General features: G+C 40.2%; 1 protein-coding gene across 5 annotated transcripts in view; it reads right to left on the reverse strand.

Moving 5' to 3' along the window:
• FAM126A (family with sequence similarity 126 member A) overlaps positions 1–21,344 on the reverse strand; it is a 72,477-nt gene that overhangs the window by 15,518 nt on the left and 35,615 nt on the right. For all 5 annotated transcript variants that reach the window (XM_019534508.1, XM_019534534.1, XM_019534524.1 and 2 more), the window contains 9 exons: positions 19,242–19,321; positions 17,335–17,436; positions 15,542–15,721; positions 10,931–11,011; positions 9,754–9,869; positions 9,210–9,305; positions 2,874–2,990; positions 1,953–2,040; positions 1,267–1,426 (listed from right to left, as the gene is read on the reverse strand). In XM_019534508.1, coding sequence (XP_019390053.1) covers positions 1,267–1,426; positions 1,953–2,040; positions 2,874–2,990; positions 9,210–9,305; positions 9,754–9,869; positions 10,931–11,011; positions 15,542–15,721; positions 17,335–17,436; positions 19,242–19,292 — 991 coding nt within the window. In that variant the 5' untranslated portion in view covers positions 19,293–19,321. The remainder of the gene's footprint in view (positions 1–1,266; positions 1,427–1,952; positions 2,041–2,873; positions 2,991–9,209; positions 9,306–9,753; positions 9,870–10,930; positions 11,012–15,541; positions 15,722–17,334; positions 17,437–19,241; positions 19,322–21,344) is intronic.

Genomic DNA, 21,344 nt, shown 5'->3' on the forward strand with positions numbered 1-21,344 from the left:
CGTGGATTAAAGCTTCTGGTTCTGCAGCCATTCATTAAGCGTCCAGGTTTCTGGAAGACTACTTCAGGTCAGTGACCTTTTTTTTTTTTTTTTTTTTTACCCATTTCTTTCATTCTATCCACGGCAATTAATACAATCATAACATGGACCTTCTCCTGCTCTACCCTTAGAGCATCTACCTAAGATTCTGCAGGAATACATTATCTACCAGAAATTACTTAGGTCAGTGCAAGTGTAACCACTTTATACTGGACACATGTGGAACTTCACAGATGTTTAACAGCTGCATCTACAAAGAGCTTGTATGTCACCAGTCTATCAGATTCAAGAGTTTTATACAATCCCATTTTTCAGTTTAAAACACGAGCACTTGGAAATAGAATTGTAAAATTTCCCCAGAACTGCATCAAATATGTTCATCCACAGTTAGGACAGTGGTTTTCAAACTTCCTAAAGTCACAGACAGAAATCTTTCATGACATCTGCCATGAAACCTCTACCCCACGGTGGAGCCAGGTGACCCAGCCCAACAATGGCAGCACACTGCCTCCTGGACTGCTGTGTCATTACTTCCAATCTCTTTGCGACACCCCCGATGACTAGGATCTCCATAAATCACACCAGAAGTGCCCACCGCAGCAGCTCCTTTAATGTTTTTCATTTCATTGCTTGCTGCCCTGGAGGGGCCCCACCAGCTGGGCCGTTCACCAATGGCCACCAGGGAAGCAAAAACCGCAGTTTTAAATGTGCTGTGGTTTTCACTTCCCCGGTGATCATTGGCAAATGGCCCAGGCATGGGGCACCTCTGCCAATCAAGAACAAGGGGTTAAGTGGTGAAATGAAAAACATTAAAGGAGCTGCTGTGGGGGGCACTTCCAGCACAATTTACAGAGATGACCTATAGCAGAACCCCAGGGTTCCATGGAACAGTTTGAAAACCACTGAGTCAGGAAAAAATAGGTATAGTTAACTGGTGGTAACCAGATTCAAGGCAGCAAAAGAGAATGCATGATTCAGACATCCAAGTGTACAACATTCACTACCTAATTAAGTTTCCAGCAAATCCCCTTGGACCTGTATTAATAATGCCAGTACTTCTCTTAAGAGAAAGAAACAACCGTGACTTAAGAGACTCTTTCTTATAATGATTAAACAAAAGTATGTAGTATCTAAATTCCCTGCGCAGCTTTAAAAATTAAGGCTATTTTAAATGGTAAATGCAGCCCTAATACAAGTTCAAAGTTAAAGGCAAACAATGTTTCTTACCATGTCTTTTCCATCTATGCCCCCGGATAGACATGCTAGTCACAGCATTTCTTGATATTCTAGATGAAGTAGGTGTAATTTCAACCTGAATGCACCTAGTACCTTCTTTACTAGATTTCATGGCACCTTGAGGCAGTGAAGCCTTTATTGCATTAGCAACCTGGAGAGGAAGAATGTGGGTGAAGTTTTTAACATTAAGATTTGAATTCTAATAGAAGTAACTTATTGTAAATGGTCCTAAAGTATTCTACTACTCTTGGAAAACTGTATGCAATTTGAGTTCATGTGACTGTATTGTTCAAAGTTCTGAAGAGAGAAAACTGCTGCAATTATACCTACTTTAGGTGATGTAAATTCAGTGAAATTTGAAAAGTATCATCACAATGCCTTAAGTAACTGTTGTGACAATAAACAGCCATTTTTTCAAATGGAAACTAAAAATATTCTTCAGGGTGTTTCTGTTCTAACTTCTGAAGCTGTAAGCTTTATTTATAATGGTTAAATGCACACACAAAGAACAAGCTTCCAAACACCTTTAGTATAGGCAGTGTAAGCGATGCTTTATAAGCTTATAATTCCCTACTGTAGTGCTAAATCATAAGCATAATCAGGATGACTTAGAGTGTAACAGCTCTGAATTAAAAATATTACAGGGGAGTTGAGGGGAGGAGTGGGCAGGTACTTACCAGAAGTGGTTCTGGATACAATTCCAGCTGGGCTCTATACAAAACATCATCCATAGCTTTACGAGCCAGATCCCATTCTCCATTATAACTAAAAAACAAACACACACACACTATATGAATTTATTTTTCCTAAAGACTGCAAACTTGTTAGATTATCTCCAGTAGAGTATAGTTTTCTATTAATTATATTCTTTTCAAACATTTAGTACACTTCCTTCAGAAATCAGTTTTGATGAATCCCTAACTTTACTGTTTATAAAGACAAGTAGTATAACAAAGCACAATTTTTATAGACTTTTTAATTTTATAAAAAATAAATAAACAAACAAACCGCAGACTCAAAATAAATGTGCTTATATTCAACCACTTATACTCCTGAACAAATTAGTTTTAGGTACATATCCAATAAAGTTGTGGCATTTTAGCACAATAGGTACAACAGTACTCTACCACATTTTGAATATTGGTCAAATATTATCAAGTTTGTAGGAGTTAATACAATAATTCCAAAAATAGTTACAAGTTACCCATGACCACTAACAGATCCTAACAGGACTGATGGTAAGAAAAGGAATAGTATGGGAAATGAAAAAAATGCAAGATTAATTTTCTAAAACTATACACACATTGGTCAACTCAAAGTTAACACATGCAAGAGAAATGTTGCATAAGTACCATTTTCAAGTAGCTGTTTACAGATATTCTGATCTTATTAAGTTTACCAGGTGGTATTTTCCCCATCCTAGGTATGCTAAATCACACCAAACAGTATACAAATTTTGCATGTCTATCAAGATAAGAATATATATTCCAGAACATTTGATTAGGTCTGCCAATCAAATTAAATTTTGAAAGGGTATAGCCACATGCAACTTAAGCTATCATGTTTCTAAACAGAGTACAAGCTTATGGTAAACTTACAAGGCATAATAAATCCCAGTTAGCATTTGGACCATGAATTCAGAAGAAACTGGAATCCTGTTACTTATTCCTTTATATTTTCTTACTTGTTGGCGAGGATATCCACACACGCAGATTCTAGAGAAACCACATATTTATTATTAGTACAACTTCAATTAAGTGAGGCTTTGTATAATATGGTAGAGCTAAGAGTTTAGTAAGTGCTGTATCTAGAAAGCACATGGAGAAAATTAACCCACTCAGCAACTACATAGATATAGCTCTTTTCTGAGCTATATCACTGTTACCCATTTTGAAAAAGTGTTCAAAATGCCCTCTTCTGGCAGAGCACGTATCTTTCACACTAAACAAAAGAAGTGTACGTCACAAACAACTGAATGGAAAAGCAAAAGATTGAGCTTGGCAATTAAAATACACCTGAATTAGATAGCAAAAATATATTAATGGGAAAAAGTGCTTCCTAAGGAAATAAACACTTGAATACAACTGCTGGGTCATTTGTCACTGAGATGAGGATTCCTAAAATCAGATTCATATATGTTGCTCTACATAAGAAAAAAAAATGACTAATATGGACAAAGATATTTGGGAAGTGAGAAGTTTTGGTGTGGAAAAAAAAAAAGGAAAAAAAAAAAAGAATGAGCTCTACATTCAAAAGACTTATGGAAGCAGTAGAAAAAAAGTAACTTCGAAGTTGTTTTCAATCAAAATCCTATCAGATCCTGTAACCTATATGAGTTTTGGAGATCAAAGATGGCAACCTTGTGTAGTGATTCACTGTATATATATTGCAGTTTTTCCAAATAGGCAGTCTCTTTTCAGAATCTAAAGGAATATAAAATATAGTTCTGTTAGAGTATTTTACAATCTAGTTTGATTTCTTCTTCCTGGTTCTGCTATTGATTTGCTGGGCACATCACTTCCCTGTCTCCTTTTCACCATACACCCTGTTTTGTCAACTTAAACATTAAGCTTTTCAGTTCTTTATGCATTTAAAACAACTTATCATTTTTCCCAGGTTAGAAGATCATATCAAACTTTAGATATACTCGGCATGCATACACACAAACTGCAGGAGTCCTGAGACTAAGATAGGCCAAATGCATTATGCATTTATTAACCACACAGTTTATATATCTGCACAAAGTTTAAGCAGTCGTTAAACAAAGCAGTAGACTTATCCCATTTAAAATCCACCCAGAATCCTATAACGTTAGTCTATTTGTTAAAGCTTTAATGAAGAGCTGAGCACCCCAGCTTGACTTTGCACCAAGGAGCCTGGAAGGGCTCTCAGTTTTCCTGCCACAGTGCTGGAAGACTGAAGAGTCACTGCACAGGGTGGAGCCTGGAAACTGAGAACCCAGCTTGAGCTCAAGGCAGCTGCAGAGCCAAAAGTCCCAGTTCCCAGTTCTGCAGGACAGGAATACAAGAAGCCCTCAAGGAAAAAACAACAACAAAAACCAAAGAATATCAAATCTTCAGAGAACATTTGAGCAAAAATACAGTGCTGCTGTAATCAGAACTCGTGGTAGAAGTGATATCTTTTATTAGACCAACTAGAGTTTTGCAAAAAAATAAAAACCAAAAAACCCCCAACCTGTATTTAAATATTACTGTAATAATATTTAAATCATGCAGCAGTAGTCTGAACCTTAAATCTCAGAACATCAGAGCTACAGCATCTTACTGCAATTAAACAGGAGCAGTAGAGGTCAGCTCCCAGGAGAATGAGAGCTGACCCTGATCCATTTATAATTTCCCTTCCCAACTTTTTTTTTGGCATACATGCTGTATGTTCACTACAAGGGTGTATGTTCCCCAGCCTGAGAAACACCAGTCTAGAAACTTTAAAAACATCCAGCTGAACATCAGACAGTCACATAAAATATTAGGACCCTACCTAATCCCCCTGTAGCCACAAGCAAACATGTAAAATGATCATTGCAAAAGGGTCTACAAAAGCATCTACTATGGCTGTAGGTTGCTGAACCCTGCCCTTTGAGCTATATGTTCTGGCCTGTGGACGTGCCACAACAGGAAAAAAAGAGGAATCAGCAGGCGCTCTTCCTGTGTTGCCGTGAGAAAAAGCAGCAGCAGCAGCTGGATCCTACCACATGCCTGCCTCTAACTCAAACTGGATCAATGCAGTCCACTGCCTTAAAAGGTTGCTGACCACTGTACTATGGCCCTTCGCACAGAATACCCCCTCACAGACAGGATCTTTAGACCAAAGAGTCAAAGGCTTCTAGAACTACCATGTGCCACAAAAAGAGAGCAGGAGACCTCAATGCTTTGTACCTCTGCAATAGCTAAGAATTAAGTTAAAAACGCCCAAATAATCCTAGGAGGTAGACTACCCAAAAGACCTTGCCAAGTCTGACCCTGGGGTAAATTCATTCTTGAAACCAAACCCAGCAGTTCGTTTAACTCAAGCAGATGAGCAAACCACTTCTCAGGACTACTATTTTAATAGACATAAAAGTATAATATAGGACTGAAATTAGATTTTAAGTTCTTCAATGAATGCATCTCACCCAATTTTATTTGTTCTTATAAGGGATTCTATTTGTACTTAAAATCCTGACAGGGGCCCCTGAGCACCACAGCTGCCTGAAATGCATCTATAGAAATTGGTCATGGTTCAACAAACTGTTTCCATCCTCCATTTCTCCACTGGAGATCAGACAGGAGAATGTACCACTTTCCTGTTCAGGAAGTCTGTCAAACCTAAGGACTGAGACATTTTAGCAAGGCACTGTAGAAAAGCTTGACTGGCATTCAGCCATCTTTCTTGACACATTTTGGAGTCTCAAGTTTACAAGTTACTGGGAAATAAAAGAGCCTCCAATATGTCAGCTACTTCGTGACAAATACCCATCCATGCGTATGATCTTACCTTTTGGTAAACACGAGGTATCTTGCCCCACTTTTACTGAGGGGAAATTCACATCCTGTCTTACCTTCCAGGAACTTCTTTGTACACCCATACCCTAAATTACATACAGTTCCCCATGCTTATAATGGATTCTGTCCGACAATCAGCCACATGTTACTGAGTTAAGTGCATACAAGCATCATGAGTTGGGACATCTAGTACGTAATGAAGTACAGTTAGAAGGAGGGAGTATTTAACAATAGCATAATAGTTATAGATTTTATCCAGATCAATAGTGAATTATATTCTTAAATAAGGCTAAGAACTGTGGATTGATTTAGCTCGTTCGGCTTTAACTTATTCTCCTAAACAAAAGGGATTCTCATTGGTAATCATCAGGGATCCTGGTTTTCTCAGTTTAAAAAATGCAAATTATCTGATAAAACACACAAAATTCCCTGATTAAAACCCCTAAATCCATTATTAAAATGAAACGCTACTATATATATGGGTATCAATTGAACAAAAATGTTTTATCAATACATTTACAATTTTAAAGCAATTTGGAAGCCTACCAGTGCCCCAATCACTATAATAAGATAAATTCTAAGCACCTATACATTTTGGTATTTGATTTGGGGTTTATCATGGAAAAACTGGAATTTTCCCTGTCCCCTTAGTTCACTGGGACATAGGTCCAGGCCCCTCACTCCCCACCCACAGCACCCCCACCCTGCCAGAGGGGACCCCCAGCTGCCAGGGCTACAGGGCCAGGGACCCAGACCTGCATGCAGCCCCCCGCGGCAGCGCCGGAGCCCTGACTGCCACCCACGGGAGGTGGTGGCTCCTGCAACGGAGCAGAGTGCAGAACCCAGCTCTCGCTTCCTCACAAGCGGCACAGCCAAAGCAGAGCCTTTGAGGGGTGGAAGTGGGGTGGGGCAAATGCAGGCTGGTAGTTGCAGACTCAGAGCTCCCCACTGTGCTGCCCTCCCCCCGTGCCCTCTGCAGCCCAGCAGGTAGGACCCAGAGTTGCAGGGCAGTATCAGGCTGAGCAATGGAAGCTTCTTGCTTCTGCAAGCCCCGTACCCCCAGCCCACCCGCAACAAGGGCCACAACTCTATGCCGCTTCCCCCCACTGCTGTTGAGCAGACAGAGGGCACTTTGCCAGAGCAATGTAGGGCTTGCAGTGGCAAGGAGCTTCCCCACCCTGTCACGCTCTGCCCTGCCACGCCGGGTCCCACCGCAGAGCCCTTGTGGGGAGGGCAGCAGGGCAGGGAGCCCTGAGCCCACAGCCCGCCCTCACCCCCACCCCATGCACATATCTGTGGGGCACATGCCTCCCCAACCCCTGGGAGTGTGCACAGCGGCAAGGAGTCAGCCCATCCCCACGGGCATGCTGACCGTCCTTCTCCCACTCTCCCCAGCCCCTTGCAGGCTGGAACTCTTTTGCAAAAGTGCAAAATCCATGTGTTTCTCCATTAAAACAAAATACCTATGTTTTTCTCGGTTAAAAGGGAAAAATATGTATTTTTTTTCCTTTTTCCATGGGAAATGAAAAACCCAGATCTTGGGTAATCATAAAACATGCTCATATACAACTAACTGTAGCCTTTAACAATGAATTTGGTACTTATTACTAATTAGTCATGTAGGTTATCTAAAAATTATTTGTCTATATACAGTTCCCACTTATTCAACACATTTTTCAGGTTCTTAGATAAGTAGAATGCATCTTCTTGTACTACGTTTTATTCAGAGATTCAAAAGCACAACTCCCCACTGGATTCTTGTTCCAAATGAGCTAATAATTGAACTAAACTACCTGAATTAACTGAAAGAAAATATTCTCTGCACCTGAAGAAAATGCTACTATCCAAAACTGGTTTATACCCAACAGATTCTTAGCCAAAATGAGTAGTTTGACTGTAAAACGTCATCAGCATTCATTGGAAGCTTAATAATTGCTAATTTAATCTTAAATTGATTTAAAATTTTAGTACATTTTGTTCTTAACACAGGGTATCAGTTTGACACTGGGTGCATCTACATATGACACTATGTCACCACAGCAATGCACTATGGCATCCATAGGCAAAATCCACGATGCTGCAGCTACATCACCATAGTGACAAGCTCCCTCAGTATAGCGCATCGTTATGGTGACATAACAGCTAAAAATAACCGTGCACGCAGCGTAATACAGGCTGTTACTCCGCTGTCATTTAGTACTTTCAAAAGTAGTACCAGAAGGGCTGGTGGCTGCAAGCTCAGTGCTCCCCATCCGGCTGCCCCCCGCCCCCCCGTCTCTGTAGCCCAGCAGGTGGGCCATGTAACAACAACAATGGCACCATAGTGATGTGGGTCAATTTGCCAAATAAGTATGCTTTTTATTATTATTTTTATTTTCAGCAGCACCATTTAAAACTAAGACTGTCCAGGCTAACTAGGTCAAACTGATTCACCTAAGACTACAGCAAAAATAATCCCACTACCTGTTCTACAGATTTAAAATTAGTTCAGTGAGATCCAGAGTCACAGACCTAGAGACTGGTTGATACTGGTCCTCCTACACACGTTTTTTTCCCATTCCCCTGCTTCCCCAAACTGATATCAACCAGGAAGTCTCTACTTCTGTGATTATAGAGACAAGGGCTTGGAAGAGAAGGTAAAAAGACACTTTAGGTCCCATTTTGATAATTCAAAATTATAGGTTTTATATGAAAAAGACATACCCTACTCAGATACCACTTCCATACTCCAACTTAAAAATGGACTTTTGTTTGCTGAAGAAACTCCTATTATTACTAATACTCTCAAATGTACTTCAAAAGTTTAATGAAGTAGGATAACCAGTGGCATTTTTCAAATCTCAGTTCAAAACTACTACAGACTTCAGGAACCACCACCTCAGATCTCAAACCACTGGTCTCTAGCCAGATGTCCTGCAAGCTTCTCTCAATAGAAGATTATTTTAGGTACCTATAAAAATGTCTTGCTAATCTCATATTTCCTCAGAAGTGAAAAAGTCAAAAAGCTTGACAGCAACAACTGTCCTTTTTGTTGATGTGATAAGGCTGAATCTCTGAAACAGTGATACTGCTATAACTAAGAACCAGAACCCAGAAAGCCGTTCTGGTCTCCATAAAGACAATTTTTCAGGATTTCAAGAGTTAAATCTTTTTCATTGCATTTTTTACACTGATATATACTTCTCTGCCGCTCGAACAAATCTCCCTCAAAAATAAGTCACCACCATGTTTAAATTAAATGTTAATGAGATGCAACAAAATTAAGACCTACTACAAATATCCTCAAAAAAAAGAGAACATAGAAATAAAATATTTTCAAAAAGTCTATACACTCTGATTATTTATCCTCCTATGAACCTAGTATTTAAAACTAGTGTTAGGTTAAAAGTTGACTGCATCCTTTTAAGTATATTCAGCCCATATGAAATTTACCTTGAGCAAATTTGACACAATGATTGGAGAGAGATTGCTGGCATGTAGCTTAGAGCAGCATTATAACACAACAGGAGGAATGTGAGGACTTCAAACCTGGAAACAAAAAAATCAAGATTACCAAAAACTAAGAATTAAAGTTATCAGTTTAGAACTTTCCCTTTACAAAAGGTAGTGTATAAAATAAGCTTTTATTAATAAACCACAAGAGAATATGCTGCATAAAAAACAAACAAAAAAACAACCCCCCCCAAAACAAACCAGACTTAGTAACACATTTCATTAAGTCACAGACACAGCCACTTAAACTATTTACATTGGCAAGCCACATCCTCTTCCTGATAGAACGATTTGCAATCTATCTTAAAATTATGTATTAAAAGCGTCTCTTGAAAATACTTGAATATACATTCTAAAAACTGGTAACAAATATCAAGCAACTAGAATAACTGCCCACAACTATAAGATACTCAATTGGATGAAAGATAGTAGAACAACAAAATTACTTACAGAATTTTCAAGCAAAGTGTTGTTAAAATGTTACCTATTTTGTGCTGTTAACATCTCTCTCTGAGGATGAGGTCCACTGTACACAACCCTGGACAAACCGTGTTGGGATAGAGCTCCCTCAGTAAGAGCCATGGAACCAATGCTGGAAGGCTAAAGTAAACAGACAACTGAATAAAATATTCAAGACATTTGTCCTCCTAGTTTCATTACAAAGCAGTCAAGACACAATATGTCAGGTCTTAAGTAGCCAGCCAGCCACATATCCAGGGAATGAATGGCACCACAAAAAGGGAAACCAGCCACATAAAATATTACACAAAAATATTAAATATTTTTATGGCTGGGTTTCCACCACACCTTACACTGAATATGTGGCAGAGTTAGGATTGCGCAGGATCTCCCACCAGCCCTGGTTGTTCCTGCCCGATGAGCTGATTGTTGGAAGGATTGGGACCACACCAGGCCTTGAACCAGATCCTACGCAGTCTCTGCCAGATGACAATCAATTGATCGCTGCTGGATCAGGATTGCATTGGGGCTGGTTCAAGTCTTGGTCCAGTCCTAATCCTGTTGACAATCAGCCCAGCAGGCTCCAGGGACCACTTAGGGGCCAATTCAAGCCCCAGTAAATCCCAGAGCCAGCCAACAATCAGCTGAATGCCGGAAATACAATTTTCAACTTGCCATGAAGACAGACCATCATGATCTTGGGCTGCCCCTGCACTGGCAAGTAGGGTGCAACTGGGATCTGATCCCCAATCCCAAAACTGTGCATTCTGCTATGCGCACATGGCATGGCAATGAGGCGCAATTGTTGAGATTGGGAATCAGATCCCATTACATCTTTAAATTAGCATCCAGAGACCTTAGTGTTTATTAATAATTTTGAACATAAATAAGGTTATTTGGCTGCTTAAGTCTCTTCTTCTAGGGTAACTGTTCTATTACACAAGATTGGGAGAAAGCTAGTAAACAGTACAATTGTCATGTCTCAAGTTATGCTTAATTAAAGCTATTAAGTTTACAATAGTCTCAGAAGACACTAGCTGACAAAAATAAAATGTTTGGGGGAAAAAAGTCAAAACTTTCATTACATCTTCATGAAAAATATTCATTTTTCCAATTTCTATCTTTATGAACTAGCCTCAAAACAAAAGCAAAATTAAATTTTCTGAGTAAACATAAATTTTCAGTACTGTGCTGTCACTCACTTCATGATACACAGAAGGCTTGGACAAGGATGGAATTGTGAAACTCAGCACCTTACTGTGCCCTTCTTTGTCCACTATTTCCTGGAAGATATTAAAAAACATCCAAAGGGTTTATATCATATAAAAGTTTAACATACAGGGACATTCATATTTCAAGAGAAAGCAAATTAAATATCCCCACAGTTACTTTATAGTGTAAAACAGCTAGAAAAACTTAGTTATTTTCCTCTAAATTCACTGGTTTTGTCTTTTTAAAATGCTGATGTGAAAATATTTTATTATTTACTGTTAATTGGCATTTGATGATCATGTTATTGATGCACAAATAATTTAGCAATGAACACAAATACACAGGGTTATCTCTCGCAAGATCTATTTTCACCTTGTATTAGCACTCTCTCAATAGTTACTATCCATTATGACAGACAGGACAGACTCTTTATAAAGGTTTATTAAGGGGGGAAGGGGGTAACAAGCCAACAAAACAAATAATACTGCCCACACAGGGGCCCAGGTACAACAGATATGGCCAGCAAGCCCTGCCCTCACAGTCTAACACACAAAAACAGCTAATATAACAGCAGCCCACTCAAACTCCTGCCAGTACCCTGGAAGGGGCAAGCAGTATCACAGCGCAAGGACTAAACAGATGCCCCCGACACTGTAGAGCACTCCCTGAACAGCCCAACGTGCCTGGAAAGTGGGTACCTTCTGCTGGAGGACCACATGTTCAAATTCCAGTGTCAGGCGTGCCCAGACCAAGAACTGAAAGAGTCTCAGGGCATCATCAGAGTTGCCCCAATAAGCCAGTTCCTGAGGCCCTTGAGGATGGCCATCTTAGCTTGACCAAGCAGAAAGTTGGCCAGGCAAATGACACCACCCTCTGCCACCCAGTATGGGAAAGAATACAAAATAGGTGCTCTCCAAGAGGTCCAAGTCTAGCGTCTCAAACAAAGTGCCAAGGGCAGCAAAAAAGTGGCAGCAGCCAGGGGCACCCGAGGAAGGCATGAAATAAATCCTCTTCTACCTCCCCTGGGCAAAAGGGTTTGTGTGTCAGATGAGAATGCCAGTGGCTAGTATTCCATGCAGCAACCGCCACTGGAGGTAGTCAGTCCATTTGCCAATGAATAGCTTAAGTGCCAGCGCCATTAGATGCCACCTCCATGCTCGTGTCGGGTCAAGTGGCAAAGACATGAGCGTGGCAGACACAAACCACCTATGTGTACAGGGCTATTTGGGGGAGCACATCAAGATGAATCTCAGCATCGCTGTCAGGAGGCACAGGAAGTGTTAATACGGTGCCAAGCCCACTGCCCAGATAGTTATCCATGGACGGGACAATGGGCAGTGGTACAAAAGGTGCTCTGGAGACGTCTCGAGCAGGGATGTCCCGCTGTGCTCAGAGGTAATCCTCCATGGCAGTTGCTGCCTCTGCTGGGACTGAATGCATGCCCAACCGGGCAGCGAGAGCCTCGGCTGACAGCCAGTCCAGCTGGGCCACATTGAGAAGGTGGCCTAGCCAGACTGTATATGACTGGATGAGAGTCAGCGAGGCTATCAGACCTGAGGCTCGACAGCCTGTGCCACAGGACCAGCATGTAGACAAGTGGCTTCTGCAGCAACTCAGGAGACAGAAGGCTCCATACTCTGAATATTCACTAGCTAAAGCACATAGCTTTAGATTCTTGAGCTCTTGAACACTAGTGTTCACAGCTTCCAAAAACTGGGTATCAGCAAGGCAGCCTGATAGTTATCAAACCTAATCTTAGAATCCAGTAATCTCAGAAATCACAGTGCTGGACGATTAATCTTCTGTGCTACTTAGAGTTCGATTCTTGCAATGGACTGGAGTGTCAAAGCAAGGTAGTTCTACTTAAGACAAGACACTCACAGTGGCAGTTCTTTGGTCAGAAGATAGCCATGTGCTCTGTCACTATAACCACAAAAACCATGGTGTTTTCACATAAAATTTTGCATCTGAGAATCAGCATTTTATGACAACGGAAAGGTTTCCAAACAGCTAATTACAGCTAGTTGTACATCAAGATGTACAAATAATTCAAATAGTTTCTTCCCACCTGTTGTTTCATCTGCCGTTATGCTGCACGTTCACCTAACATTAGATCTTTAGGGAGCAGTGACCAGGGGTGTCAAAGATAGGGCCCACAGGCTGGATCTAGCCCATGGAGCCTTGCCATCTGGCCTGCAGTGCTGCCCATGGGTCTTGGACTGGACCAGCATCCCATACACTGCATGTACTGGGCCCTGAACTAGACTAATACCCATGAATCTTAGTTCAAAGATTCAACACACCAGATAATTTACAAATACAATTACTACTACACTGAGCCACCCACCTTACTCTGCCCAACCAAAATCATGGTTCAGGTATCTCCCCTGGGGCACCTACTTCCAGCTGACTCCCTTCCTTAAGCACACCTGCAAGCCTGGGGTAATTGCTGCCACCACCCAGGCTCTGGTCTCTGTTAGGGCTCTGTACAGCCCAGGGTACACAAATCCTGCAGCTCTTGGGGTGCTTCACCCACTGGTAGTATTTCTGGGTGACCCTTATAGCTTGGAGCCACCCAGGATATTTTCAGGTAGGACAGAATCAGATAATAATCAGCCAAGCTCTGCTAAAAGCGAAAAGGCCTCTCTCTCCTCTCAAGTATTCACAGCTAGGTGTGCTGTAACAGATAGTTTTTATTAAGAGAGGGAGAACGGGGAAGGACTACAAGATAGAAGAGAATTATAAAAAATGTCTTGAGCAAAACAGAATAGGCTTGTTGGCCCTTTTAACACATAGCTAAAGATACACAACTCTAATCTATTGGCTAAATTTCAGGTAAGCTACTCACATATATATCCAAAGGATTCTGGAAGCCCATGCTTCTGTTTGTGTTTCCAAAATGCCTGCCAGAAGAACCACCCTCCCCCTCCCCTCCCCCAACCAGGTGACCTGACCCTTAAATAACTTTTCTGACCATCACCTGGTTCCAATCAGAAACAAGCATCCGCTGAACACCGCTGAGGTAGCCAAGTCCTTTTAAAAGGTCATCAGCAACCCCTGGTGGAGTAACCAGTGTCATAAAACTGGTGGGAAACTTAAAACAAAGGGTTTGGGCACAGCAAGGGGGGATGGGAGGAAGCAAAGTATACAGGCCAAATAAGACACACAGCAAAACAGAGACAGCCAAAAACAGGATTTATTCACAGGCACAGGCTCTCTCCTGGAGACAGTCATCTTCACACGAGCGTGTTTTTAAATCCTCGCTACACCAAGCACCTAGGATAGACTGAAAATAGCCTGCACACTTTCTTCTAAAATAAAAGATTTTAGGTATGGCTTTAAGATGTTTTATGTAATAGGTCAATCACTTTCCATTAACAAGAGTACACAAGGGGTTAGCAATCTGTGCTTTAACCAAGGCCTCCATGGCAGTTATCAGGGAATGCAAGATCAAAATCAAGTGACTGCAGGAATAAGACCTATGGACTTTTAAACTGGGTGTGAGGTGTGTATGGAAGAGTTAGTAGGCCTGCTTGGTTTTTTTTTTTGCTTTAGTTAAGTCATACATGTTAGCAAGAATGTATTTAGCCTACTGGAGATAGTTGTACACAATGGTTGAAAAAGTCTGCATGAAGCTTGAGCCATTTTTTTGTCACCAAAGGCATGCATTGTTTTGTCTTCCTCAGTTTTTCTGTATTTGAAATAAGGTTCACCCTTTCCCAAAGTTCATCTTTTCATTGCCCTTCTACCAAGAAACAAATAGCTAGAGTACCAGAAATCCCGAAAGTGTCTGCAATACGCAGCTGCTACAAAGCAAAATAAGATTAAAAAAAGCTAATAGGCCTTTAACACAACCAGTGACAATGCACCAAGCTTTGTGTAAAATAGAAGCAGAAAAATAATCTAGTTAGAGATTGAAGTTATTCACTAAGAAATGTTCCTATTTTCATATGTGATAAGAATAAGATCTCTAGATAAAGGTGTTGCCGTCTAACAGCAGATTAATTTAAAGCACCCAAGTCTGAACAAACTGACAATAAATTCCAGTTTCTTGATTTTAAAAGCAAGAGAAAAGCTCCATAAAGTAGTTGGGTCATTCCCAGAATTCTGAACAAGTGACTTAAATGCAGTTTCTATGGAATACTATTCACTCAAGAATAGCTGAAAGTACAAGATAGGGCTCTGAAGCACAAATGATGGAATTAATAGGAGTGAGAAGCATACATCTAGCAACTTCAACTAAATAACTTTAGCCAAGAAAGGGGAGGGGAGGAGAGGAAGATGGAGAGCAAGAGAAAATAAAAGCAGAGTAGATACATAATGTAGATTTAAAGAAACTTTTACAGAGAGTGGATTCAAGCTGGCACTCTGTCCTATGATTTCATATGAAAATTAAATCCTGGCAAATTAAGCACTGGCCCAAACAAAATACAGTATTGCATTTGTAGTAACATATGAGCAACCCATACACAATTACTATAATACTGGAATACATCTGTTCATTTTGTCCTGAAGGAAACAGACTGTTCTCTTTATCCCAGTAAGAGATTTTGTTTCTAAAGAAATCAACTAATTTCTTAAATTTGAGTTATTATACCAACCAAGTTGTAAACTCCTAGGAGAAGGGCCTCTATGCAACCACTGCTCTGCAGGTCTCTGCTGGCTGAGACCGCAAGGTAGCACCACATTAATTCTGGTAGAAACTGCAGTGTGAACCGTAGCAGTTGTTCCTCACCACTGCGATAGAACTCAAAAAGCTGGTGGCAAACTGGTTCTAACAGCTGAAATAACATAAAAAGAGATTGTCAGGGGAATAAAATATTATTACAAGAGATTATGTCCTTGCACTGAACAAATGTGAAAGCAAAACTGACACTGAATTTTGGAAGCACAAAAAATGGACTTACGATAACATTTTACATTCCTTTGTTACAAATCATTTGATAAAGACGTTATCAGTTTCTTGTACTTTTCTTTACCTTCCATCATGGCCAAATATATAGGACAGAAGACTCCACCTTTACAAGAGGACAGAATTCCTCCTTTTCCCTCTTTTTCAACCTCAAACTGATGGTTGTGGGAGGATGCTGGCAATTATCAGATCACTGCTTTACTTAGGACATCACAAAAAAGCACCACTGTTCCCAAAGTTCCAACAAACTAGTCCTGAAAAGTCCATATGAACTGAATAGGTAACAACTAACAAAAGACTGTATAAGATTTGTATGCAAACTGTCATTACAGCAATTATGTGCAGCTGAAGGTCTGATGTATTTTCAGCTTTTCAACTTGAAAAATTTTGTTGTAGCTTCTATATACCATATTCTACATACCATATTCTCTCACATACAGTACAATCCAGTGTATAATACCTTGATTCTGAGAGGCAGAAAGATGAAAGATTTTCCCAGTCATGACTACATCAAGCAGGGAAAGAGCATAATTTATAGTCAAATCACCAACCATTTCCTGCTTAACTAAAGCCAGAACCCTAGCTGCTGCTGAAGACTGCTCCTCCATGGGTAGATTTATGGATTTTGAAAACAGCTAAAGATTTTTCAGGGCTGTGAAAAAGGAGGGGAGACTGGGCAGCTAGCAGACAGCAAAACTGCCTTAAGAAAAGTTAAACTGATTAGTGGAACATCAAAACTATTGAAATGGAGAGACAAATCATGAATCTTTAAATCAATTGACTCCCTTAGGTTAGTAATATCACAGCTGCTGCAGTGTAAATGGAAATCAAAGCAAAATGCTTCAATTCTGGGCAAGGAAAAAAATGGCTTCCCCACTTAATACATACATCTGAGTTTTGGAAGGCTGATTTTTGATGAAAAAATGTATTTTATGTGAGAAAACACAGTATGTATTTTTTTTTTTACTTTCCAGCCAGGGAACAGGAGAATACACATATGAATTACAAATACAAATTCTCTTCCAAAACACTCGGTCTTTACCTCTTCACTTAAGTGAATAATGATGTTTTCAGCTAAATTAAAATGTTAATCAAAGCAAACACTTATAATAAAAACTGCAAGAGAAAATACTAATCAGTCTCATAGAAATAATCCTATCAATTGTAGGCTCCACTACTGAACTGATATAGAGTCACCTGGCAAGTCTAAAAAATTTACCTCTTAATCTTATACCTCCATCTAAGACCATCGTAAACTGTAAGGTTATCTATAGTTTAAGCAATGGTATTTGACAAATTCCACAGTACTATATCATGCCCATATCTTTACATTGAACTAAAATGAGAGGCATTTTAAATGAGTCCTACTCAGACTCTAAAATCTTAATTTGTATCAGAACTGTTATTTCAATTACTATGCAGGGGGGTTTCCCCCCTTCTACCACCATATCAGATTATGATTTGAGAGAACTGCATACTTACCTCACTCTGTGGCTCCTGAATAACTCTGTATAAAGATGAGACCAAAGAACTCTTATCTTTCAAATTTGTAGCATAGCTAGCTATCGATGCTTCTGGCAGCATCTGAAATCAAATTTTTTTTTGTTGTGGCAACACATTAAAAAAAAAAGAAGGCAACATTTCTGGTACAAATAGATAAATCAAGTGACATTTTTTCCCCCACTATAATAACAACTGCTTTGCCATCGTAAAAGAAAAATATCTATGAAAAATAACATTTCACCATCTCTGCAATCTAATGAAGTCACAATACATTTAAAACACGAATCAAACTGCTGGAAGACACATTAGAACCTACATTTTGTTTTTCATTCCAGTTTCATGGAAAAACTAATTAAGATTGGATAGAAGATTTAGCTAAAGGCCACCAATCAGAGGTTTGCCCACCCTGAACAATGTTTTAGCAAACCAAAAAACAGAATTACAATCCTAAAATTAATGTAAGCAGAGTATGTGTATATACAAAATACAACATAGCTTTGTCTTCAAAGTCTGTCTGCAAGCAGCTAATGCCATTTTATCCACTTGTAGCCAAACAAGCTACACATATTTTACTACTCTGAAGAGAGGCAACCGATGTGGGTCATTTGAGCATGTATTTCACTGTTTCTCTAGCACCTGATTACCAATGCTTACAAAAGCCAAGATTAGATTTCTAGTAGTTTAAAAGACATCTCAGAGCCACTGCATCTAACTCAATCTGTCCCAGCTTGTTACAGAATGCTTCTTATCAAGAATTGAGCAAAAAAAATAATCACAATTTACAAATGAAGGACTGGAGACAGAGTGGTTACTTATGCAATTTAACCAAACTGCCAGGGAAAGAACTCAAATTATATCTTAGTCACTGCCTTAGGCAGATCTGGGATTTTGAAAGAAGGATATGGCAGCTGCAATCAGCACTGCAGGGGTGGCTGCAACTTTGCCCCCTGGCTTTCAGTGCCCCTCAACCTTGATCCACATCACATCCACCTCCAACTTAAGCTGCTCCACAGGGACTGGATGGTGCTCAGGATGGAGCTGGAGACATACCAGCAGCTCCCCTTCCCCTGGATACCTGGGTCCTCTATGGAGTCCAGGCAGCAAGAACTGAGCTCAGATCATGGGGTGGATGGGTGTGAGGAAAGGATGAAGTGCCCAGGTAAGCAGGGCACAACCAGTATGCTGGGGTGCCAGGGAGAGGGCACAGGAGAAAACAGGCAGTGGGAACAGGTACATATGTCTCCTGCCACACTCTAGCCAGGGTGAACAAGGAGCAGCTGCCAGGGTTGATCCCTGCTTCTGTGCTTGCTCCCTACCCAGCTCCACCCCAGGTCTCCCCCACTAGCCAGGGGACAGAAGCTACACAGTCAGTAGACATCACTCTGCTATATGATGCGAGGCGGTGCAACTGCTCCCCCCACCCCACTCCATCCCTGATCAGTGCTCTATCTACCAGGGAACATTACCTTTCCTACTTTGAAACAAGGGACTCCGTGTGCCAGGATTGGGGTCCCTCCCATGCACCAGAATCAGGGGCTCTGGAGCCCATGCCACCTCTTCCAGGCTCCTTGTGCTGAGATTGGGCCCTGTACCACCTCCACTCAGTCCTGCACTGGGATCAGCCTCTGTACCATCCCATATGCCAAACTTAACATGCAGGGTCACAGCCTGCAAATCTTCCCACAGACCCATGGGGAACTCTGCAGGCCAGATAAGAAAGTACTAGATCTGGTCCACATGCTGGAGTTTGATCACCCCCAGCCTATAGTATTCTATCATAAATGGATTTCAAGTGTATGCAAATCTGTATCAAATTCCTCTTACATGAGGCTCTGATAACAAGTCAGTTCTACTGCTGAAACTTTAATACTCAAATAATATATTACCTTGAACTCTGACAGCCACTCCTCCACAAGCCCCGTGTCCACAGCCAACATCTTCCCACATCTGTTCTGCAGTCTGCAACCTGGAAAAATAAATTAATATAAATGCTTGTTAAAACCAAGAATTGGTTCATTAAAGATGAATGCATTATTCATATGTCCAAATAAATTTCCTCAGCTAGCCTTAGCACATGCTAATAAAATGTACTCTCCCTTACCTTGTTTTAACTCACTAATACCTTTGGTATGAATTTCTCTGCCTCCCTGATGCCTGCTGCTAAAATTTTCAGGTATAGCAACTTACCAAGTTCTAAAGACTACATGAGAAAATGATTAATAATGGGCAAGATTCTGAAGATAGCATAACCTTCAATTTTTTTTTCTCCTCCCGATTTCTACAAGTTTCTTTAAATGTTTAATAGGCGTAATACTGAATTTTGAAGATGTTGGGAGACATAGTAATCACAGCAGACTACCGTGAATGCATTCGATAAGATGTGTTACATTTTGCTGACTCTGATGGGATACTTTGCAGCTGTACAGTAAGTACCATCAAACTTTTCTGAAAGTGAATATAATTTTTATAGATGGGGAAATAAATGCAAAGCAAGTAAGCAGGCTGCCCAGTTTAATGGCAGCAGGTTTGCTGCAGAATGGGAACTACAACCTACCTCTGAAATCCTGTTTCTCTCTAGATATGTTTGTTCAAGTATCATGCAGAAAAAAAATCATACTCAGGTAGAACATGGTGTCTCCTCATTATCCACCTCTTTACCACTTCCTGCCTGGCTTATAGAAATTGTCTGAATAAATTTCTCTTTCTTTCTCCAGGCAAAGCAATAAGTAGGGTTTTTATCTCTCCTGCTTCCACTGCCCACTTAGGAAGGAGGAATGAAGAACTACTGGATGTCTCCCTCCTTCCCACACCCCCACCACAGAGTTGGGCTTTTCTACTCTAAGTCGGCTTGCTCAGTGTTCCTTCATGGGCTACAGATGCCTTGGGAGTGACTCCCAGCTGACCCAACCCACTTCTGAAATCCTGCTACAGACCGCAAGAACTTGATCACTAAAGTTTGAATACTGTCAATTTAAGTGCTGAAGAAAAATTAAATTTAATCAAAACTAGACTAGTGTAAGTCAATATGTACCAAAAAAAGTGGTTACCAGACATAATTTTAATACATAGAAAGAAATAGTTCATTTAGAACAGATATTAAAAAGAACCTTACAAAAACAAATCGGTTTTCATAGCTAAGTTCAGTTTTATTAATTTAGGAAAGGTACAAATGCCAAGTTAGTTGAACTACTACACTTTGGTGAGTGTGTCTCAAATAAAACACTCCATAAAAAAATAATACTGCCATTCTTTCAAAGCTTTTAGAAGTTCTGCAATCTTTAAAGGCAATTTTTGCCTTACTATTAGACAGGTGTTTATTGAAAAGCAAGACAAGCCAATGCTTCTGGTTATAAAAAAAAAGAGTAGCACATATTAATTGAGAAGCAGATGTTTTTCCTCAAAGCAAAATAAGCCCCCCACTAAACAAGAGCATGAAACTTGCTTCAACCCAGCTCAATATTTTAAAGCTTGCTTATAACTTTTTCCAAAGAGACTGTGGTATTTCTGCTAGTAAATTATCTGTCGGATATAAAAACAGAAGAAGTTTTCTGTGATGAAATAAAGAATTGAAAGGTAAATCTTCTTTCCCACCAAATGGAGGGCATCTAGGGATCTGGACAGTACTTGTGATTTTTGTCTTATTCTTCACAATAAGGAAAATAAGCTTTTTCCCTCTGTATCTACTTTGGAGATGAGATTTTTCCAGCTGTACTGATGAAGCAGCAGTGCTCTTTTCCCAGAAGATCATCATAAATTTCATTTTTGCAACTAAAAGTAGAAGAAAAACTAATAAAATGCTTTTTGTGTATTTTCTCTATACTTAATTTTAGCCAAAGTATTTTGCAATACAGGTACTGTCCAGAGGAGTAGATGTAAAGCTGATATGCATGCTGCTATTCTAAAACTTTGTTTCCTGTTTTGGTTAGACCTAATGAAGCTGAAAGGGTGTAATGAAGCATAAACTAGGGGTACCCCAATCTATCAGTTGG

Source organism: Crocodylus porosus, unplaced genomic scaffold (genome assembly GCF_001723895.1).
Source record: "Crocodylus porosus isolate Cpor-Errol unplaced genomic scaffold, CroPor_comp1, whole genome shotgun sequence".
Classification (NCBI taxonomy): Eukaryota; Metazoa; Chordata; order Crocodylia; family Crocodylidae; genus Crocodylus; species Crocodylus porosus.